We start from the raw sequence: 24,745 nt of genomic DNA on the forward strand, positions 1-24,745 counted from the left end.
TCAGACCAGAGCATTTTCAGTGTTATTAGCTTTCACACCATTTTTACATGCCATCAGCTGCCTAGTTTTCACAGGTGGTAAAATCTATTTCAAGTTATCTTACACTGACCCGGCTGAAGTAAATTTTCTTTCTTCTAATTTGCCTATTGGAAACCTTGTGCTCTGTTATACTGGGTGAGGAATCACAGCTAAAGTCAAGTCTAATTTAAATGCAAGCCGTTTCTGGGTTGGTAATCATTTTTTGGAGAGTAAGAAATCATATTTTTATTCTATATGTGCATTCATTACAAAAATTAGGTATTTGGAGTCTGCAGTTCCCTTGTTATCCTTAAAAATTAGTCCAATCTATTTTGTTTGGGGGAAGTCTAGACTGATTACTGTAGCCAATCCAACAACTGAAAATAAATGGGGCCTCTAATGTGGGGGATTCATGTCCTGCATGAAGTTGATATGCTCCTGTGGTGAGACAGAAAGACTCTGGACTTGAGGGAGATGATGAAGGACTGAGTTTTGAGTCCTTCAAGACACCTACTGTCTGCATGACCATGGGCATACCCTATGACTTTCCAGAACCTTCGTTTCCTCACTGTTAAGATGAAGATTCCAATGCCTTCATCACAGAATGTCTGTGAAGATCTGATGAGATAATGGATATGAATACTTTGCAAGCTCCATGGTAAAAAAAAAAAAAAAAAAAAAAGCCATGTGAGGACCTATGATTACGAACAATGTAAATACACCCATTTTGACTGGGGGCACTGCCCTTTGCCCAGGCAGTCCTTTAATCCAAGTCTATCAAGGGCTCATCATTTATCAAGAGACTCAGAGAGTGATATGTTTCACTTTCTTGGCTTTGTGTGTGCTGATCCTCAGCCACTCGCTTGATTTGAATGTAGCCCATCAAATAAAGAAGGTTTCAGATGAGAAGATCGAGGGAATGATAGCATTCTCTCACGTCTATGAATTTTTCATTTTATTCCAAGACAGTCAAAGTGTAGGTCAAATCTCAGTCCTCTCAGGTTTGAACAGAAGGTCGAGGAGAATATTTTCTCAGCTTCTATTTGCAATTCAACCACTGCCTCGCTGTGAGCCTTGGGGGCTCGCTGCCCAAGCTCTGGTATCTTCAGGATGATCAGAAGGAGAATGGAGCCTGTAGCTGAGGAGCTCTGCCACGAATTTTATTATTTTCTCCAAGACCTTAGGATGATTGGGACTTCTTTTGCACTCACTGATAAGAGAGTATTATTATATAACAATTTTACTTTTATGGTTTGTTATTTCTAGGGTAGGCTACTCCTGACATTTAGTCAGAATTGCCTGACTACTAATTTAGAGGATTTCAGTCACACTCACTCCAAAGGCCTTGGCCGGCTGAAGCCGTGGTTCTTGAGGTAACTGAATATCAAAGCTACTGGACTGGGACTTAGACACATAAACCACCAGCATCCACATTAATCACTTTAACAATAGGCTATTTTGAGCGGGCAGCTGTCAGAGTGAAGCTGGGAGGGAGGGAGGAGAACAGGAGGTGGTGAGATATGGTAGAAATAGTTCTGGGTGGAGGTTAGGGCATCTTAGGGGCCGTTCTCTCTACCACAGTGTAGGATCTTGGATGAGTCCCTTCCTTCCTCAGACTTCTTTAGAACAGAAAGGTTTAGACTGCTTTTGAAACTTCATCTAGTATTAATATTTGGTGATTCTATATTCATCATTAGCCTCATTCACCCATAAGGGTGTCGCTTCCCTCTGGGACATGAGATTTCTGAGAAAGGTAAGTTGTTCTTTCTATGGCTTTAAATTTTTCAATGTTTCTCGCTGGCTCTTAGAGGAACCTTAACATGGCTCTGAGTATGTGAACTCTACTTACTTGTATAGCTTCGCCCTATGTCAGATTTCCCTCACTTTCTCAATAGACTCCTCTTTTTACCTCTTTCCTCCCTTCTCTAACTCCCTACCCTTAGGTCAGAGCTCAAATACTTCTGCCCTCTCTCGGGCCACATTTGGCTGTTCCTTTGCTTACTCCTCTAGTATGTACCCTCTGCTTCTGCCTAACGCTGTGCTCCAGGCCTTTGCAGCAGGACCATGAGGTTAGAGTGCACAGCAGGAGCCCAGAATATTTGTTCACTACTGAGCTGTGGATGTCGGGCAGTTTTCAAGAATCACCTTTGCTTAGTGCTGTATAGAAAACAGCTTCCTATTAAATTTCTCTCTGATGAGGTACCTAACAGGCAAAAAAAAAAAATATTTTCTCTCACACACCTCTGACTTGTGTATAAGGAAAACAGAAATGTTCATTTCTGCCAAAGTCATCTGTACTAAAAGTGTAATATGCTAATTAGACTGGACATCCTTCCAGATGACCTTCCAGATGAAGCTGGGGCTGCGAGGAAAGCCTGGGTCCCCGGGTGCCAGAGGGAAGCCAGTGCCAGCAGCGGGGGAAGGAAGGCCTACTCTGGCATGAATTTCGTGCATCGGGCCTCTAGTATGACTATAAAGAACAGGGATCTGTACGCAATGGGGGGGCGAGGGGGGAATCACTAGATTAGAAGTCACAAAATGTTCTTTTGAATCCCAAATCTGCCATTGGCTTGCAGGTATATTGGTTGGTGTTTAGAGCCTCACTTTTCTCCTCTGCAAGTCATATGAGAGGTAGTATGTCCGCTGTGAGGATTGATTAGAAACACACACACACACACACACACACACACACACACACACACAACACACACTCATACACACTGCTGCCTGGAACATAAATAAGCTCTTTTTTTGGTGAGGCTCAGCAAGGGAGAGATTCCCCTTATTCAGAGAGTCTTGGCAAACCAGGCGGGGTGGAGGTGACGCTGGTCACCAGAGGGAGCAGTTGGCTGGGGTCTGGGGGAGAGGCAGCTGGTGTAGGAGAATGATTACTGAGTGAGGAAGCATCAGAAGACCAGCAGTTGTGTCCCAGCCCTGCCCTTTGTGAGCTGTGGGCCCGTGGGCAGGTTACCTTTCCTGGGTGTTTTCCCTCATCTGTCAATGAGGAGAGGCAGCACTTTATCCATCTTGCAGACCATTGTGAGGATCAAAGGAGATGATAGGAAGGGTGAAAGGTGCCAGCTGCCTGGCATGGTGTGCCCAGCTCATGAGAGTCAGTGAACAAATAGCACATGGGATGAAATGAACTGCCACCATCTGAGTTACCTGCTGCACCCTGACACCTCAGTTTCCTCTTGATGTCTCAGTTTCTCTATAGGTAAAGCTGGGATAATGAATGATACCACCTGCCTTGAGGAGTGGTTTTAAGGAGCAAATGAGAGGCAAGCCGTAAAGGCCCTTATAAATACTAAGTTTCTCCATATTGCCCCTTCTCACACATGTCCGTAAACCAACATTTTAGAAGCTGGACCAATTTAGAAGATGATGTAGTTTGAAATAATATAGACATTTATTTATTTATTTATTTATTTATTTATTTATTTATTCATTCATTCATTCATTCACTGAATTTATTAAAGTGAATTGGTTAATAAAATTATATAGGTTTCAGGGTTACAATTCTCTAATACATCATCTGTATCTTGTATCGTGTGTCCACCACCCAAAGTCAAGTCTCTTTCGTCACCATTAATCCCCCCTTTATCCTCTTCTACCTCCCCTCCCCTTTCCCTCTGGCAACCACCATAGTGTTGTCTGTGTCTATGCCTTTTTGTTTTGTGTTGTTTTCATAGAGGGGACTCTACAAAGATCCTTTCATTTTTGAAAGCAAACAACAAAACAGAACTTGTAAACATTGCTATGTCCTGAAGTTTCTGACCCTTGAGCAAACAATATTTCCTTTTCGAGAGGCTCTTGCTCTGAATGGCTCAGCCAGAACAGCTGATGGGAAGTTATTTTCTGGCACCAGAGTAGCCACGGCAATATTATGGCAAGAAGTTGATAAAATTAGGCCAATGGTTAAATTGGGATTAAACTGGGCCCGTAATTGGATGTGTAAAAATGAAGTACAAATAGGTTTGAATTCCTACATTTACTGATTCCTCATTCCCAGAAATACTTCTAGGTCTAGGTTTAGGAGAAAAAGTCACTGATTTGATTTAACATTGCTCAGTTTTACATATATTAGACACTGTTTAACTGTTTTCTTCTCTTTGAATTAGCAGTTGAAACATATTTTACATTCCCCTAGTTATGGGGAAAGTGTGGTAGATAAAAGTATCAAAATACTCTGTAATGATCTTTTAGCCACATTTAACCTTGGTTATATGGTCTAGCCTGCAGACTTTAAACTAATTTGCTTTTTATTTCCAATTTTCCTACACGACTTTTCAGTGAAATAGTACACGCTGCTGTATCACACACAAGCACACAAATGTGTACAGGTATGTGCCACACACACACACACACACACACACACACACACACACACAAGCACCATTGCATAGTGTTGACCTATAAGGGTGAAAGCCAGAAAAGCCCTTCACATCCATCTTGCAAGAGCCCTCCCCCTGCCCACCCCCCGTTTGGTTTTTCAGGGAGTCTCTCACAGCTTTTCCATTCAATTTCAGATAATGTTCTCCAATCACTACTAGTCACAAAAGCAGTCTCAGGCTGATTGATTAAAATATTCATCCCATATAAAAATAAAAGAATTTGAACTTCATTTAACTTTAAAGTTTATTTTTTTCCAAGCCTGATACATTTTAGGAGCCTGAAGTTTGGAAGGATATGTGGTCAGTTTATTTTCTCTCTCCTAGCTCCTCCTTCTCCTCCTCGTCCTCCTCCACCTTCAGTAATTCATTAGTTACGGTTTTTGCCCCCATAAGGGTTGCAAAGGGAGGGGAAGGGATGGAAAGTAAGGTTCCAGAAAGGTTTTTCCTTCCCCCCAGTAATTTAGACTGGTTTGTGGCAAATGCATGGTGCTATCTTTTGCTTTTCATATGTGCCAAAAGAAAACTCCCTTTAGCTGTGTAGGAAGGAATCAAATTGTTGGTTGACAGCCTCAGCTGTGGGCTAAGAGCATGAAGACCGCTTTGCATCATGTTGTGGAGGGGCTTGCCAGAGCTCTGCAGGAAAAGCTGCACCGAGTCCGGGCATGACGACAGCAGGCGTGGAGGAGCGTGCTGTCATTCTTAGTGTACTTTAAAAACGAAACGCTGGCAGCAAGAACCTTGTGGAGTCATTTTTCTCTAAATACAGATTCAGGAAGTGCACTTTTTAAAAGAGTTCATTTTTGGAGTGCCACCTTAACTCTAGCTGCAAGCCCAAAGACAGACTTCTTTGAGGAGAAGTGCCCTGCATTTTCAGTGGACAGGGCCATGTGTAACAACACTTGTATGGAGTATGGGTTACAACGGATTGAAACAAACTCTAATAATTAACAGCAAAAACTATAAGGATTAACTTTGTTTAAAAAAATGATTCATTCTGAAACTTCAAAATGACTTTATAGGCAAAAGTGAAATTGCATTTTACTTACTGACATAAAACATTCTTGTAAGATAAGGAGATTTTCCTCCCATGACAGTTAAAACATTAAAATAAAAAAACAAAACAATCTATATATATAAAACCCTATATATGCAAATAGACCAAATGGCGGAACAACCGAACAATTGTTTGCTATGACGTTTGTTGACCACCAGGGAGGTGGGGGGGGGTGGCCACGCAGAACATGGCAGGCATTGGCCTGGGCGGGATGGTGGAGCAGGCGAGTGGGTACAGCAGACCAAGGCAGGACACATGTCGCTGTCATCAGGGCGAGTTACTGAAAATTCTTTGCTCTCTCAAGCTGTGATCCTGCCTGGCACTCGCACCCACTGCCGGAGCCCTGCCACTAGCCCCAATCGATCTGCACCATCAGTGGGTGCAAACAACGGCTGCTGGCCCTGACATCCCTCAGGGCTTCTCCACCTCCCCCTGCTCCTGAGGGGCAATCAGGACCAGCAGCCCCCTCTCGCACCCACTGTCAGCAATGGCCCCACTCACACCGCTGCTGGCGCTGGTCCCAATAGCTCTGCTCCATCAGCATCAGCAGGTGTGAACAGGGTCAGCACCGTCAGCACGTGGGAGCGGTAGCAGCAGGAGTGGGGCTGCTGGCAGACAGGGGGCTGGGGGCCATGACAGGAGGGGCTGGGTGGGGGCACGGAGGATGGGCCCAGACCCGCCCCTGTGCCCACTGCAGTCTCGCAGCCCACAGTTTCTTTCAAGGTGCACGAATTTGTGCACTGGGCCCCTAGTAACAAAAATATGCACTAAAGAATAAACATGAACTAATGAATATATTGTAATGTTAGGACAAGATGTATTTACCTTAAACCTGATAATAACATTTTCCCAATATTCAAAATGAAAAATTATAAAGTAATTATTAATTTACTAGAGGCCTGATGCACAAAATTCATGAAAGAGTAGGCCTTCCTTCCTTTGGCTGCTGGTACTGGCTTCCCTCTGGCACCCGGGACCCGGGCTTCTCTCACAGCGCCGACATCGTCCGGAAGGTCGTCCAGAAGGGCATCTGGTCTAATTAGCATATTATGCTTTTATTATTATAGATAGACTCATTGTGAGCTTTATTGGAATAGTTATCTCTCATTACTTTTTAAAAAAATATTAACTTTAAAAAATCATTTTAGCCTGGTCAGTGTGGCTCAGTGGTTGAAAGTCGACCCATGCACCAAGAGGTCACCGGCTTCGAGTCCCCATTAGGGCACATGCCCAGGTTGCAGGACCAATTGTCAGTAGGGGGCGTGCAGGAGGCAGCCACCCAATGTTGATATTTCTCTCTCATTGTTGTTTCTATTTCTCTCTTCCTCTCCCTTCCTCTATCTCTAAAATCAATAAAAACATATTTTAAAAAACCATTTTAGAGTAACACATCTTTTAAAGCCATATTGTGTAAACTTGTATCTTTTGAGTGCACACCACTGTGCTCACTGCTAAGGAGTGCAAAATAAAGTACAAGATAGAGTTTTTCTCAGACGCTTATAATTTCACGGAGAAGGAAACTAGATTCTCAAGGCTCTAGTTAGTGCAGAGCATGCAACAAGGAGTGTTTCAGTGACCACAAGAGCATTAAGGAAGGGACCTTGGAATGCAGAGGTTACAACCACACCGTGGTCCAGGTGAGGTAAGCTGCAGTCAGATTTTGAGCAGTGTCCAATTAAAATGTATGGGAGGAAATGGTGAGGGCCGTGCAAAGGGAGGCTGGTGGGAGACTGTGGAAGGGACTAGCTGATAAAAACATTAGTGGATGGTAATGAGTATAATAATATGTAGGAAAGGGTAATGAGACTAATTTTTCTCATGCTGAGGGCCTATACTGGAGAGAATGCCACACCTAAAAAGCTGTAGCTACACTGCAAGGGGCAGAAAAGGGTGTCACTGAGGACAGTGAGAAAAATGCTGAAAACAGCAAGGAGCTCCTGTGCTTTGGGAAAAGGCCATGATCACATCTTAACATCTTAGAAAGATGGTTTCTGGGGACTCAGGAGAAAAGGAGGGAAGATCAGATTTGGAAAGGAGGGTCTGGTTTTAGAACTAGAGCAGATGAGCTTGTCCTGCTTGTCTCATCTCCTCAATGCCAACCTCCTTCTAGTTTATCCACTAAATCATCCTTAAGGAGATATGAACTAGTAACTGGTTATTATTATCTTTATTGAAGGGAATGTAATTCAAATAAACCTACTAGCAAATCTATGGTTTTTATCCTCCCCCTTTTTTTTATTCAATCTATATTCAATTGGTAGTTATGATGTGCCAGTAACAGTGTTAATCAATCTGTAATGGTAGATTTGGGGGAAATGTAAAAGGCAGCAAGGGAGAGATTCCACAGAATTCTTAAGATGTAAAGGTTTCAGTGGGCTGCTACTGTGGCTAATTATAAGGCTAGCTTCTCTCTATCTCTCTCTATTTCTCTCTCTCTCTCTCACTCTCTCTCTCACACTCACTCACACACACACACTCACATACACACACACACACACACACACACACACACACACTTTATCTTATATTCTGTAACAATTTTTCTCTTATGCTTACTTTAACATTTTATCTTAAAAAAGATCTTAATGTATATTTTTTAAGCCATCTCATATACTTTATGAACAAGGCTGAAAATAAATAAAATCAAAGTAAGAAAAAGTCACTCCAATGCCTGCCAATATTTTTCATTTATGTTTTCTTCCAACCACTATCCATATGAATACATATTTTACACATATTTGTAGTTGTCGTGTTTGAGTAAAAGAAAAAAAAAAGAAGATTTGTTCCCTTTCAAGGGAACATGGCATGAAAGGGCTGCAAATACTTTAGGGTGTCCCAGGCATAGGATCCCTGGTGACTAAACTGTGTCCTCCATCCTGTTGGTAGAGTGGCATCAGGTAGGCAACTTGCAGAGAGCAGCTGTGTTTAGCCAAGGTGGGTTGTGTGGTAAGAGGGAAGGGCCTGGCCACATGCTGTCTGACTCATCCTCTCAAGCACACGTGTCAGTTTCTCCTACAACCTGGACAGCCTCCTTCCAAAGACAGAACACGACGGTAAAAGTAACTTTCCTGGGCTGTTCACCTCCATGGACCAAATTTCAGAAACTAATAAGTGCTGGGAGTCAGCAAGCCTTCCGTAAATCACATGCATAATAGCATCATTATTACTTGCTGCTGGCCCCCGTACAATTGCCCTTTGGAACTGCAGCCTCTGCTTCTGTGCATGTCTGATTCTTCCCCGGGATCCGTAGCAATCTGTCGGCTATTGAAGGGATGCTGAAATGGAGCTACTTTCACTATTCCTTCACTCCCTCGCACTTCTGTTCAAAGCTGGCATATGTGTGTATAAATCATATAAAATACATGTGATGTGTAATTTACAAAACTTCAGATCAGAGCTGCGCCACCATAATTTTTAAGATCCTTTATCGGGGGGTGGGGGGAGGGGCTGGTTGGGGGGGAGGTGTAATCAGCAAGAGATGGCAGATAACATACAGCATAATTTTGAGCATGGATTTTAATCATTTCTCTGTAATTACTGGCTCTGTCACCACTGACAACGGAACTTCTTGGGTCCTCAGTTTCTTCATCTTTATTTTGGGTACATTTGTGATCTCCTTAGGGTCTGTGAGTTTCACCAGAGTGAGGAACATGAATGGCACAGTAGTTGGCCTATGTAGGCAATGAGTGCATGTCTGATAGTCATCTGCCAAAGGCTAAGAGAGTGAAAATGGCCTCCGTGTGGCTGGCATCACAGTGCAGAGGCCCCACTTGCCATTCTGAACACAGGCCCAGTGATCTCTGCCTTCCTCCTGGTAGCACTGACTACTTAGATCACAAAAAGAGCGTTTTCTACTGAGGCCAAACAAAGCCCTTGTTTACATACCAAGTGTGCTACACTGGAATTTTGACATTCCCTCACTCCAAATTCCAGGCAAAGATTCTTTGGCTCAGGGACCTGCATATCAAGGCATACGTGGAGCTTTGATGTTAATGGGTACAAAGAACCCTAACTTATGAGAGAGTTAAAAAGAGGTGGGGACCCAACTGTATTTGAATCGGAGCATATGGTTGTGACTCGATCTGCCTTCTGGTGATGTAGTCATAGGAGTTTAATTCCTTGAAATGCGGGTTCACGAAGGCTCTTTGGGCAGCTTTAGAGCTATGCTACTTTGGGAAAGTGATATAACTTCTGAGCACCTCATCTGTTCATTTGAACCCATAATATCTGCAGTTTCTTTTCTAGGGCTCTTATAAAGTTCATGTGATGTGTAGGCAGGCTCTTTGTAAATGGTGCAACTCTAGAAATACAAGCAGTTATTATTATACTCTTCTACAGGTTTTTGTTAGTTATTGCCTGATTGACTTTTTTCAACAATCTCGTTCCTGTATAACTGAACTCCTGAGCTGTCTACAATCCCTACCTACAACAGATATTACACTTTAGGGAGAAAAGTCACTTTTCACTTGCTATTTTTGTAATCATTTGACATGATTAGGCAGAATTTTGCTGGTTAACATATGATTTTAGGGAGGCCTTATCTGTCCTCCATTTCCCAAATATGTTCTTGCCAAACCTGCTAACAATGTAAAGTTTTGAAATTGGGAATTCACTTCATTGTCACTCTTCTAATGGAATGACATTTTAAGCTCTATCACTCATACATATTAAGACTTGAGTTCATCTAATCATTTCTATGTTTTCAATAGAGGAAAGGAAATAAAAAATAAGCTAATAGGGGTGAGGGCCAAAGTCTCAGAGAAATAAGAGTAAGAAGAGAACACAGTGAGTATACTAGTACTAATATTGGAACTTTTCCTTTTGTGGGTGGTAGACTATTTGGACTATGTCTAATGATTTATATTTCTTTAGTTTTCTAGGTGACCAAGAATCATACAAAATTATCTAGAAATAACTCTTTTCTACATCAGAGCCAACATACTTGGTGTGGAGGAAAGAGAAGAGAAATGGATCTTACCCAGCAGGCCTTGTGTCTTCGATGGCTCTGTCCACTGGGATCAAATCGCTGAGGTAGACATTGAAGTTTCCTTCCTTCCATCTTCTTTCTGCCTCCTTCTCCTTTCCCTGGGGCACAACCACAGGACGTCCAAACTGCCCTGGGGCTTTGGGGTCCCTTGGAGAAAGTGTCATATCGATGCTTAATACTTGGTGCATTTCGCTGTCTTTAGGTGAAAGGGCTCTTGTATGCCTTTGGTTGAGTTCTTCATGCTGGACCTTGGCATTTAAGCTGATTCTTGCTGGCTTTAGTCCCCCAGCTAAGATGTGATTAGTTTGAGACACTGTTGCCCTCTGGAGAGCAAGTGAAGAGAAAGATGCCTCACTTCTGTTCTTGGAAATGTGTTTTCTTTGTCTTTCACCCAATACGAAAGGAAATACAGTTTTGATTTTAGGATTAGGGACCCGTTTGGTGTCTGCCTTTAGCTCCTCTTCCTTGGTTATAATCACAACATGGCTTTCAGAAAAATTGAATTTCTTCCCACCAGCCACTTTGGCTCCATCATCCTTTGGCAAGTCTCCCAACTGTGTCTCATTAATAGATTGCTTCTTGAAGTGATTTAAATTGGCAGAGAACTTGGGAAAGGGAAGGTTCTTATTGGCTTTGTGTTTATATGCAGTTAGATATTTGCTCTGAGCCTCAGTTTTATTTAAGGTTAAGGCTTCCCTAGATTTTGGCACCGGTGGACTGGCAGGGAGTGTCCTCTCATTTGCTACAGTCTGTGATTTCTGCTTTGATCTGTCACTATTAAACCTGATGGTCACATCCAGGTTCCTTTCAGCGGCTTGTTTTGATGTGTCACTGCTGTGACTATGTCTCTTCTGGGCCTCCTGGTTTATACCAAAAGGTCTTGTGTGTAGAGATAGTTGGGGCAATGGAGTTCCTCTGGCTGCTATGAATGTGGTTTTCTGAGCCCCTTGAGCTGTCGTTTGCTTTGGGGTCACAGGGTGAGAATAGGTTTCAAGTTTGATGGCATGTTCCTCTCTCATCGGCTTCATAAAAGTCACAGGAAAGGTCTGCAGATGTACAGGATGCCACAAAGGTGCAATCTTGACACTTCCTGGAGCTTTCTGTATGTGTCTTTCCTTCTGGATTTGATCCAAATTATCTTCAACCTTGAGCACACCCTCCTCCGTCTTTCTAAAGTTCTCTTTGCCCCATATTCCCTTCCCGTGGCCCCTGAGTGGGGGCTTTATCTCTTTTATGCTGCTGTAAAGAATCTTCATTTGGTCTGGCTGAACTCTGAACCCTATCCTCTCCCTTCTGACTACGTCCTCCTTCAGAACCCTAGTGTTGATCTCACTGAATGAGAGGCGGAGAGCTGCCATGTCAAAGAGCAGCCAGATGATAGAAGCTACAAATATAAATGCCAGGACTCGCCCACTTCCGCGGAAAAACTTTCGGATCTTGTTCATGGTACAAAGGCTTCCCTTGCAGCCTGCCCTCCCTTTGAGCTTGCTTACCTTGGGTGCAGAAGGAGCTGAAGCAGCAGCAGCAGCAGCAGCAGCAGCAGCAGCACTGCCAGAAGGCGCCCCCCTCCCCTGAACACAGCAGGAAACAGCAGTCCAAGGGGAAAGCTCAGCTCCTACCGCTTGTCAGTCTCTGCCTGCGTGGCATTTCACAGCAGCGCATCTGTGCCTGCTGGGCTGGCCCCTGGCTAAACCCTGCGGAACACTGTCCCCGGGTCACTCTGAGAGCAGTGGATGCCAGCTGCCAGACAGTTCAACATATCACTCGTCTTGTCTCCAGGAGCCCATGTCCACCTTCCTACAAGCCCAAGGAAAGGTGGGGGCCGGGCTGGGGCTGCTGCTTCTCTCCTCCCAGTTTTCAGCCTGCACGCTGTAACTCAACACCACTTCTCATAAGGAAAACATTTCAAGCCATTACCCAGAGAACTTCATTCAGCTCTCACCTTCCGTGTTATGTGAGAGTGTGTATGTTTTCGGGGCAATAAAGGGAAAGAAAGCTATCTCACTTGGAGGGCATGTGTTCCTGGTTTGCAACCCCACCTCCCCCATGCCTGCTCGTTAACCCTGTTGTACCCAGGTCTCCCAATGAGCTGCCTGGCAATTAATCACTGACCTTAATGTTTCAGCTTTAAGAGGTAGCAGCTGAAAGAGGGGCCTAGCATAATCTCACTTCCAGAGGTGGATGTGTAATTAAGCCTTCCTTGGGGGGTTATCAAAATGTTTGTAAGTCAACTGTTTATTTTAAACGAGTCCATCTATTTTTTTTTATTTTATTTAATAGCGTCATATTGCTATAAAAGTTTCTAAAATCGTACTCTCAGTTTCGATGCTTATCTTATCACAGACCATCAGTGTGCTGATTGCACTGAACCTGGACCAGACTTTGAGTGGCTCTGGTAGCTGAGCGGTTCCCACACAGGCTTTGCCTTAAAATCACTCCGAGGAAGCCCCTCTAATTTCTGATTAATTATTGGGGAAGAGGGAGGAGATGACAGCCGAGAAGCTTTGCAAGTCTTTCTAATGTAAAACCAAAGATGAGAATCACTGGTTTACAATAAAATGCCTCGCTGTTTTCTGGGGTTTTTTTTGTTTGTTTTGTGTGAGTTGTTTTATTTTTCGGGGGGGGGGGGGGGGGCAGGGGTTGAACACATAATTTTTGTGAAATTCTTTCTCACACAGAGTAAAACTTAACAACTGAATCATAACCTGCATTGTAACATGGCCTGCGGTCAACATTGTCCATACAGTTTGAGAAGCACTGCCCAGGAGCACTGCTCTCCAGGACATCGGCGTGATCTGCAGATGGCCGTGCCACTTATCACTCCCATGCCGAGGAGTATAGCCTCCCTGCTTTGAGATCATCTCAGGCTCCCCAAAACGTGGAAAAACGTGGGAAAGGAAGAAGGAAAGATTCTGAATTCTTTATACTTACACATTGCCTTTGCAGCACTTGGCCTTGAAGTTTATACTTTGGCTCAAGGGAGGGAACCCCAATAAACGCAGCTATCGTAGGCTTCTTGAATCCCTAACTGCCTTTTTTTATTTGGTGACTGCTCACTGAATTGGAATACCCACATGGACTGCAACAGTGGTAGCACCACCATTTCCTCCATGCGCCTTGCCTCATCTCGTCCATCCTTCCAATGTCTGTTGAGTATTTTCCATGGCTCAGGTGCTGTGTTTGGTGTCAAGGATATTGAATAAAAGGACATAGTTCATGCCTTTGAGATCTCACAGTCAGGTAGGTGAACACAAGCAGGTAGGCACATATATAACCCTCAACAATCAATAATCCTATATAATAAAGAGGCAATATGCAAATTGACCATCTTGCTCTCACAAGATTGCTGCCTATGAGCAAGTCATCAGGGGCTTAGTGAAGGACAACCAAGTGACTGAACAGCAGGCTGTGTGGGATGACCAGGTTGGTGGGGGAGGGCAGTTGGGAGTGACTAGGCCATCAGGGGAGGCAGTTGAGGATGACCAGGCCGGGGTGGGAGGAGGGCAGTTAGGGGTGACCAGGCTGGCAAGGAGGAGGCAGTTGGGGGCAACCTGGCTGGCAGGGGGGGCAGTTAGGGGCAGCCAGGCAGGCAGGCAGGTAAGCAATTAGGAACCACCAGTCCAGGATTGTGAGAGAGATGTCCGACTCCCTGGGATCGGGCCTAAACCAGCAGTCGGACATCCCCCGAGGGGTCCCGGATTGGAGAGGGTGCAGGCTGGCTGAGGGGACCCCACCCCCCCTGCATGAATTTTGTGCACCAGGCCTCTAGTGAGAGAATAATATCCCAGATTCTATGGGGATGCAGTTTAGTTTTAAAATGCACTGATGACTTTTGAAGAAACTATCGATAGGCCTTAGGGATGAGTAAGAACATAATGACCTCTGCTCAGACTGTGGTCTAAGAAAATAAATATTAGTTGGGTGGTGAAAGGTAGATACATTAGCCAAAGCATAGAAGTGAAGAGAGGGTACTGTACCTTAGGGGAAGCACATGTTTCTGAGAACCAGCATGATCGGAAACACAGGCTTTGTTAGCTTCTGTGCATGTGTGCATGCATGTGTGTGTATGTGTGTGTGTGTGTGTGTGCCCAAGATGTCCCAAACACTTTGTCCAGCTTTTTTTATTGAAAACCAAACAAAGGGTTTGGGACATCTTGGGCACACACACACACACACACACACACACACATGCATGCACACATGTCCCCAAAAAAGGCAGTTAGGGATTCAAGAAGCCTACGATAGCTGCGTTTATTGGGGTTCCCTCCCTTGAGCCAAAGTATAAACTTCAAGGCCAAGTGCTGCAAAGGCAATGTGTAAGTATAAAGAATTCAGAATCTTTCCTTCTTCCTTTCCCACGTTTTTGGGAGCCTGAGATGATCTCAAAGCAGGGAGGCTATACTCCTCCGACACGGGAGTGATAAGTGGCACGGCCATCTGCAGATCACGCCGATGTCCTGGAGAGCAGTGCTCCTGGGCAGTGCTTCTCAAACTGTATGGACAATGTTGACCACAGGCCATGTTACAATGCAGGTTATGATTCAGTTGTTAAGTTTTACTCTGTATGAGAAAGAATTTCAGACACACACACACACACACACACACACACACACACAAAGAGGGAGATACAATTATAACTATACTTTGTCATCAAGGGAAAAAAGCTTAGAGAGGTGACACAACTTGTAGTAGAGAGTGGAGGGGCTGGATTTCAAATAAATGACTGCATGATGCTACAGTCCATGTGCTTAAACACCACACAGTACTGCTTCTCTAGCTGTATGACTTTGCAAGCTAGTTAATTTTATGTGTTTACTCAGCAATGAAAAAGAAAAGAATTTCTGCTTTTCAGGTTAATGTGAAAATTTCAGAATATAATTTAAAAACCTTGTTACATAGAATGTACTCCACTAATGATAGTCACTGCCATTAATACTATTGCTGATAGGAGCATGGGGTGCAAGTGGGATACAATATACCAGATTGTTTCAAAAATCAAATAGAAGACCAATAACTAACATGATTTAGGCAATGGGGCACCAAGTATATCTGTGTAATTTTTTTTGCTGCTCTTATTTCCTTTTATTATGGATTTAATTAATGAATAATTATTCACTGAGAGATAATTGCATGCCCCCTAATGAAATATGTGACATTGTTTCTGCCCTAATGACCTTAAAACTCCACTGACTAGAACACCCTCAACCCAAACATGGCAGAGCTATTAAGGATCTATTTTCTAAAATAAAATGAGAAATGTTTTTGTTTGTCAGTATCAGGGATAAGTGGTTTGCATTAAAGAGAATAATGACAATCTATACATGCATCAATGAATTTAGATTTAAATTTTGGGATTCCAGTTTGAAAACAATATGGGATGAGGAAATTTGAATGAGAAAACTTAGTAAATATTACATATCATTTTCCTTTCTTATTTTAATATAGTCATTTTTTCCTTCAAAAATTTTTTTGATAAAAAGACACATTGTATCCAACAGAATAACACTATCCTGTGAGCGAAACCCACCCACACACAAAGAGAATGTTAAAATCATAATTTAAAAGCTGGAGTTATTACAAAATCCATGAGTAGCATACACATAACAAGTGAGACTCTTGTTCCATTTTTAACCAGTTCTTCCCATGAAGATGCATGAATATAATGGTGGCAGCCATTTAAGCATTGATGTATGTCTCCTTTTTTATAAGTTTTGGAAGCTGCTTAAGAAAGAGCCTCAGTCCCTAAGGCCCAGAGAATGAGGCTGCTATGATCTTTCCTTAGACATTTGTTCTTGAAAACGGTTCCTTATATTAGTGGTGGTAAATCATAATCAGTAAGCCTGACTTAAAAAGAAAGATAATATACTGTGCTTAGACTTCAGTTTTCATTTGGTTCTTGATAAGTGGGGAGTAATCCAACATTTGTGCTTTATAGGTCCCTGGCCAGTATTCATTTTTTAATATTTTATTTTGATTAGGAAGAAATTTAATAAAGTTAAAAGTAAAAAAAATAATTGAGTATCTTCTTTGGATAAAGAACTGTGCTAGGTTTCAGAGAAGAAAATGAGAAGGCCCCTGAAGGACAAGTTGTCAGTGAGCCCAAAACTTGTAACTCAAATACTAAGTTAACATAGGTTTGGTTAATTATAAATTTGGGGCTAAAAAAGAGAAAATATCTCATGGAAACTCTGATATGGGTGTCACTAACTGAGACAGAAAAATAGTTTGAGAGAAAAGAGAAGTTTAGGTATAAATGTGTTGGATTTGAAATATATGTGGATTATATAATCATATATATAGTGTATCCCCCCAAAATGTACACACACTTTAACAGCTGATACCTCAATTTTGAAAATGAAATGTATCTTTGCAAATAATAAAGGCATATATGCTTATTTAAATTCAAGCTATACAGCAAAATTTGGAGTAAAATTTGAAAGCTCATTTTCATATCCATCCTATTGAATATCAAATAAGCATATATGCATTTATTATTTGCGAAAATATTTTTTAAGAATAGACAAACATAGACCCAAATGTTAAAAGTGCCTACTCTGGGTCACTGAGTTTCTAGTGATTTTTAAATTATTTTTAATGTTGTTTAACTGTGTTTTGCAATTCGATATTGTCTACCAATACAGTATTGTTTAAAGCTTTTTATGTCTTTTTATGATTTGTACACATTTAAACTACAGTGTAAAGAAACTGGTAAGTCTCACATTGGAGAAACAAAGTGGCTGGTGGACACAGAAGGGACTTTTTCTGAATCCCCTTTGTGCCTTTTCCTATTTACATGTATCGGTTATTTAGAAAAGTAAGTAAAATTATATACAAATTGCACCCCCAATAATATATATACTTTTAAAAAAGAGATCAGGTTTGAGTTCAACATACTGACATGGCAAGAGCTCATGACATATTGGTAAATGAAAACAACAACAACACAACATTTAATAAAATAGTAGTTGATCCAATTTTATTTTATAAAATGTGAGTATATATGATCAGAAAAAAATGGTTTCATCACTGGATCAATGATTTCCAGGGGCGGAGGGTGGGGGATAGAATTCAGTGCAAAGGAGCATGAGGAAACCCATTTGGGGTGATGGAAGTATTCTGTGTCCTGATTTGGGTGAGGTATACAGTTCTATGCTGTTAAAAAGTCGATTATTATTAAAAGTAAATTATACCTCAATGAATCCACCCACCTCCACCGCCACCATGGAAAAAGGTCTATATGGCTGTATACCAAAACAAAAACAGCTTATTGTGGTGGGTTAGATTATTCAAAAAGGCTGACTTGCTCACTCCCCACTCCCATGGGAGTCTATTTCTCTGTTCCAATGTTTTTGGGCCGAGCCTTATGACTTCCTTTAGACTCATGGTAGGCCATGTGTTTCCTTGACTTTTGACTTTGGGTTTAGCCACATTCTTGCAAGCTTGTGCTCATTCTTCTGCATCTCTGTCAGCACCGTAAGAAAGGCTTCCCCCAGGTGACTGCCGGTCCTTCATCTAGGACTTCAGAATACACTGGGAGCAGATCAGAGCCTTGCCCACAACAAGCAAACCCAGCCAGTCCTGCGGTTTGAACAAAAGCTGCCAGCCACGCCCAACCGACCTCCAGATACATGAGAAATAAGTGTTTATTGGTGAATGCTAAAAAAAATGAAATGTATCTTAATGAACACTACCTTTATAAGTATTCAAAGTGTGTGTATCTATTTTTTGGGACACCCTATCTAGGGAACAAATATGTATTGAGTACCAATCATGTACTAGGTTCTGGGAGAACAAAGAAGCTAGTTTAGTTTAATTGGTTTCCTTTTGTTTTGTGCATCAGCAATCTCATGGTGAGGGATTATTAAAATATAGATTCACACAATGTACTTGGTAAATGTTGGAATCAGTTGTTATGAAGAGAAAGAAATGCTCTAACTCAGAAGAAGGGTAAGATTGTCAGAGAACTTTGAGAGTCCTGCTGACCTTTAAACCAATGCTTCCAATCTTGAGGAAAACACGCTAAGTCACAACAGAACAGAGTGGGGATCTGGACAGCCCCCCAGCATTCATGAGGCAGAGTGTCAAAGGGTGATGGGGAAGCAGATATGGAGTGATGATTTCTGATCAGCTTGGTGGGAAGTAGGATGCCATGAAAAACTTCTTAAAGCAAGTGAAATGGTTGAATCTTGAAGCATTAAAAGAACTTCTACAGATTAGAGTAGGAAGTAGATAGTAGGGTTTTTTTGGTGTGTGTGTGTGTGTGTGTGTAAAGGAATATTCTAAAATGACCACAGGCATGTCGGGGGCTTTATCCTTTGAAAATCTATTACTAATCATATAAACATCCTTCATCTGCTTTTTTTGGCAGAAACTGGATTAATCTTCAGCTGTTCCCTGACATCACCCACTTAAAAGTTTCAATGATTCATTTGCAAGGCCTGAGTTTGAAAAAACAAAGGCTTGAGTGAGTATATTTAGGGCTTGGCCAGAACAAAATGATCAGGTGAACTGAAATGAGTGCTTGGTGCCCAACCCTCGGCCTCCCCCTGTCCACCTCCCCAAGGAGCTCCACCTGCCTAACTTGAGCCACCTCTGTGCTACTCCAGGTGCTGCAGCAATCATGCCCTCAGAACATGCCCTGATTCCTTTCTCTTCTTATCCGTCCTACCCTGAAACCTGCCTGTTCTCATTCTGATCTCCATTTCAGAAAAGAGAACAGAAGGAAGAGGAGAGGAGTAGGAAAAGAAGTGTTGTGGGAGGGGCAGCCAGCAGGAGCTCTGGGGGGCATTTGAGGGCACTTTCATGAGCTGTGAAGAAGTGGGATGAAATGAAAGCCTTTCAAAAAGAGCTCCATGCTGTTTCAAATCTCTCCCACCACCTCCAACTCCATTTCTGCCCCCAGGAGAAAGATCAAAATAACTTTCTGTGGGATGAAACGATGACAATGACTTTGGATCCAATTATGTTATCGTAACCTGGAAATAACCCTTCCATTTGAGGCTCGCTAACGTACTGAACTGTGAAACTCAAATTACAATGTGAGAAATGAAAGAGATTTGAACTCAGGGCCCTTTGGACATTTTCCTCAATATCAAAGAATGATTTTTTTTTTATTTCTGATCTCTGAAAATAAGGAAACAGAAAAGTGCTAAGCTAACTGAGAAATGGTGGAAGCAATACCTAATTGGAAATGAGACTAAAAGGGGAAAATAAAAATGGGTTCGGATTAATGTCAGCCTTGCAGTTACCACAGGATCTGAATTTGTTTACATTATCACATATTCTCAGAGTTACTGAATGATGTGAAGTGTCTAAGTGTTTCCCTTACCCTTGGGGGCCAAGGATTAGGTAACTTTACAAGGCTGGGCACACAGCAGACAGGAGTATGCAAGTGTCCACTCATGGTTGAGCTAAGAAATGTAAATATAGCTTTCCAGTCCCCCAACTTCCTTCCAGAGGAATGAAGTAATCCTGAGAATAGTGCTACTCCATGAATTGGGGCTGGGTTTTAGCCATGCATGCAAAGAGGGAGCACTTGAGAGAGAAGAAAAGATGAACAAAATATATATTTCGCATGTGCACACATATGTGCCTATATATTTATATGTGGACACACAAGCTCCATGTGTGGTTTATGTTTGTGTGTACACATTGATATGTATCCTCATATGTATGTATAGAGTTCACAGAGCACACACAAACAAATACACACCAGATGTGCTGATTTTTAGCTCAGTAAGAAAAAGTGAGAGGAATGAAACGGCTTTTGAGGACATTGGCCATTTTACCAGGTATATTGCGTTTTGGAGGGCATATCATATGCTTTGTGCATGTTTATTTTGGGTAAGAGGAGACTCAGGGGAACATAATAACTGTTTCAAATTTTTGGATATCATGTGAAAAAAGGATTTAACTCATTCCATATTGTTCCAGAAGGTAGAAATGAGGCTGAGGCATAGCAGATTTCTGCTCTAAATGAGAACAACTTTCTAACAATTAGTATTATACGAAAGAGACATGTATTCCTTCTAAAAGTAGATAATGATCTGCCTGCTCTTGGAAATGACATGTGGCAGAGGCTGCAGAGCCATCTGTCATGAAAATTGCAGGGGGCATCTTTCCATTTGGTGGGGGTTTACACTACAGGCGTTTGTTGCACCATCTCCATACTGAAATTCAAGGGTTCTCTCACACACAGAAACACATTTTAAGGGAAGTCAAGTCAGATAACTGTTGGCTTTCTGACGTTTTATTTTATTCAGTGACTTATGAGCAGCTAACTCACATCTTAATAGGTTTTAGAAACAGCATTTTTTCTGTCTTCTATTTGATTTCTGTTCTCCCCACTTCTTTCCCTCACCTTTAATTTTTGTGTTTTCTTTTTTTTTTAATATATTTTATTGATTTCTTACAGAGAGGAAGGGAGAGAGATAGAGAGCCAGAAACATCAATGAGAGAGAAACATCGATCAGCTGTCTCCTGCACACGCCCTGGGGATGTGCCCGCAACCCAGGCACATGCCCTCGACCGGAATCGAACCTGGGACCCTTCAGTCTGCAGGCTGACGCTCTATCCACTGAGCCAAACCGGTTTCGGCTGTGTTTTCTGTTTTTTTTCCCCTCGTCTTTTCTTCATTCTGCCTGTGTCCAATAGACATAAGGGATGAAGTGAAAACAATGTTTGTTGAAAAAGTAAAATGAGGAAGAAAAATCAGTTAACTTTTATTTTCATTTCAAATCCTGGCTGTGTATAAGTATGTACATGTATACTTGAGTGAGTGTGTGTTTGTGTGTGTGTGTGTGTGTGTGTGTGTGTAGACCCTCTGTGAGTTGTGGTGTTGCCTGGAAAATAAAGCTCATAGTATTTTTCACCAAAACAGTTCATTTCCCAAGTGGACATTTGTAAGAGTTAGGGGTTGGGAACCACTTTTGATTTTCATCATGCCTGGGGGTACTACTGGTGTTTAAGTGGAGAAAGGAAGGAATGTTCAGTGCCTTGCGGTATTTGGGACAGTCCCATCCAACCAAGTATTATACAACTCCAGAAGACAATAGAGCCTCATCCAGGAATACTAGATAAAGGCTTTGGAGATAGACTATCTGGGTTTGAATCTGGCTCTGCTCTGGACAAGTACTTTAATCACTCAGAGCTTTAGTTTTCTCATCTGTAACATGGGGTGTAATAAGAACATCTACCTCACAGTATTGTTGGGTAGATTAACAAGGTAAGTATTTAGAGGAGCACAGACAATAAAACACACTCAACAAGTTTCAGCAACAATTTTTATTTTTCTAAAGTGGGTATTTGGATTCATTTTACACGTTGACTACATGAGAGCTTCTACATGCTTTAACCAGTTTCAGAGGACAAGAACCCAATGAACCAATATGTAAAAAAATGTGATCTATGGAGTTGTGAAGTTGCTGTAATATTACCATGGACATACATGTATAGTAATAATTGACAAGATAAAATTAGTCTGCCTTTTCTTCTCCTCCTCTCACATATATGTACCCAACTATTTCCCTAACACACACACACACACACACACACACACACACACACACACACACACACAGTTGTAATTAATAAAATATATTCATTTAAAGCCTTAGGAGTTTTGCCAGTATGTATTTGCTCAATAAGGGGATATAAAAATACATTTACAATATGTGGGGACTATGGAATTTTGAAAGAGTTTTTTCTGTAATTCATTATACTTGAAAAGGTAATTCATACAATATACATCCCTAATCCTACACTAATAATGAAGATTATTTTATCTTTTTAAAGAAAGACCCAGAAGGTATTTCAAGATTTGTCACATTCCAAGGTCAGTTCCTAGACTCTAACAATAATCTGTCATAGGTAGTTCTAGAAGACATGTTTGAATAAGTGGAACCTGTTAAAAAATTGTTATGACATAGAAATTGCTTAGATAAGAAATCCCTGGTATTAGCTTGCTTACCTTTCCTTTTAAAATAAAGTTTATGAAAACAGAGTCAAAATTCTTCATAATGGTGTGTACTTTGGTATGGTGAACAATATTTGCAATTGATTTTGTCCTATCTGTTTAAAGAATTTCCCTTTCCTATTTTGTCAGGCTCATTTGGAGGAAAACACAAGTATGTATGACAATATGTGGGTTGAGTCCCATGATTCCCCCATGATATGACCATTGTATTTTTCTATGCGTATACAAGGAGAGGTAAGAAACCTTTTTATGCCTTTTTGAATGCACTTGTTGTTGTCCTTCTGGCACAGGCAACCTGCATGTACTGGATTCCCCAAATTCCATGCAGAGAATGGAGGCATTTTATAATTTATTAAAGTATGCACATTCTCCCATTTTTTACTACCATATTTAGTATAAGGATGAAGTGACTTCTTACAGGTCAAGTGATTAGAAAAACACAGACAAATAAAACATATTCAGTAAGTGTCAGCTACAATTTTGATATTTCTGAAGTGGCTGGGAACGGGCTATTTGGGATCATCTTACCTGTGGAGTATATATGAAAATTTCTGTATTCCTTACCCAGTTTTTAATTAATTGGAACATAGTGAACCAGTACTAAAAAATTCTATGGGGAGGATGGAGGTATTTTATAATTCATTTAAATAAGAGGACTGTACGTACCACTCTGGTGCAAGATCTTGATAGTGGGGGAGGCTGTGCATATGTGGGGGCAAAGAATACAATATGTGGGAACTCTCTGTACTTTCTGCTCAATTTTACTATGAAAATAAAACTTTCCTAAAAATGAAGTCTATTAAGCACTCAAAATACTATTGGGATTATGTTTTGGATTGTAAAATAACAACAACAAGAATAATGTTTGAGTAGTTAGGCATTTTTAAGACCAAAACTTTAGATTACTTCTTTCCTCTCATGTATATTCTCACCCCCAACTCCACTGGGTTTTACCAAAATTCAACTTTATGAGGAATTTCATTTACTGATTTGTGCTTGTCTGCCCCTGAGGAAGTCCAGCCTAGAAAAGAATTCCAACAAGCAGTCACCTTCAGGACTCTCTGATTGGCCTGGTCAGGGCACAGCTGGTTTGTCTGAAGTGCTCGTGGTTCACTGCTTTACAGAACCATGATCTGGGTGTCATTTGCATCGTTTTCTTTTATCTTTACGATTCCGTTGTTTGTGTTTTTGTGCATCAAAGGTTTAATTACATTCAAAATGGGATTACTCATCCATTATTTATTTTTTTAGCAAGGAAGCAGAAACTTTGAATAGAACACTCCATGCAGGGAGCAACTAAGATGGCGGCATAGGTAAACACCGGGAATTCGCCGCCTCTCACAACAATTGAAAATTACCGCGAAGGACTGAGCAAACATCACCCAGAACAACAGAAAGGCTGGCTGAGTGTAAATTCCACAACTAGAAGGAAAGAAAAGCACGCTGAGAGCCAGAGGCGCTGCGGAGGTGAAGTGCAGAGGTACGGCGGCTCGCGCGCGCGGAAAGGGGGTGGTGCCTGAGGACGCGGCGGACTTTTTGAATCACCAACTCCCGACTGCTCTGAACTCCGGTTCCGGGAAGTCTCTGGGGACCCAGGTCTCATACGGGGAGAAGCTGGTCTGTCCGGCAGCGAGCGAACTTGAGGGCGGCTTTCACTCAGAGGTGCTTGCAGCCGTTACCGGAACACTGAGACGCGGGACTCCGGGCGGAGAATCGGCCATGGCTGCTTTCTCCGCCCTCTGACTCCCTGAGACCCCGCCCCACCCAGGCTGCGGCAGAGGCTTTTGCATGTGAATGTACCTAACGGCAGCCGAACCAGGCAGACCAGGAACTTCCAAGAGAAGGCTCAAGGCCCCGCAGCGGCTTGCATTGCTTCACAGCTGAGCCTCTTCGTGGCTCCTGCTGTGTGGCCTCAGGCAGAGGCTGAATTAGCACCTCCTTAGAACCAGGAGCCACTGTACCCAGTGGTCAGAGGGTACCAGACTGCAACTCCTCAGATCCATAAGGGACACACTCAGGGAGCAGACTCAGTGAGCACCAAAGCCCCACTGAAGCAAGTCTTGCCCCAGAAGGGTGTCTTCAGCACAGAAGTTCCCCCACTTTAGACACAGCTGATTCTCACAGCCAATTGGCCTGGAGGTCAATTCCTCCCAGTGATTCTACAACAACCAAGGCACCAAGAGTGCACCAAGAGTGTCCACCCCAGGTAACTGGGGAGGCTGAGCTACTGGGCCCTACAGGACACCTGGCGCACAGGGCCACTCTATCAACACAGGGAAGCTGCCAAAATGCGGAGACAAAGAAACAGGTCACAAATG

The 24,745-nt window shown here is 42.2% G+C and overlaps 1 protein-coding gene across 1 annotated transcript in view; it reads right to left on the bottom strand.

Moving 5' to 3' along the window:
* The window catches only part of GALNT5 (polypeptide N-acetylgalactosaminyltransferase 5), a 44,668-nt gene extending 32,477 nt beyond the window's left edge, over positions 1-12,191 (bottom strand). Inside the window, exon 1 of the mRNA XM_036320326.1 lies at positions 10,445-12,191. Within this exon, the coding sequence (XP_036176219.1) occupies positions 10,445-11,898 (1,454 nt within the window). The 5' untranslated portion in view covers positions 11,899-12,191. The remainder of the gene's footprint in view (positions 1-10,444) is intronic.
* Between the last annotated feature and the right edge of the window lie 12,554 nt (positions 12,192-24,745).

The sequence above is a fragment of the Myotis myotis genome, unplaced genomic scaffold (genome assembly GCF_014108235.1).
Source record: "Myotis myotis isolate mMyoMyo1 unplaced genomic scaffold, mMyoMyo1.p scaffold_m19_p_8, whole genome shotgun sequence".
NCBI classification, from domain to species: domain Eukaryota; kingdom Metazoa; phylum Chordata; class Mammalia; order Chiroptera; family Vespertilionidae; genus Myotis; species Myotis myotis.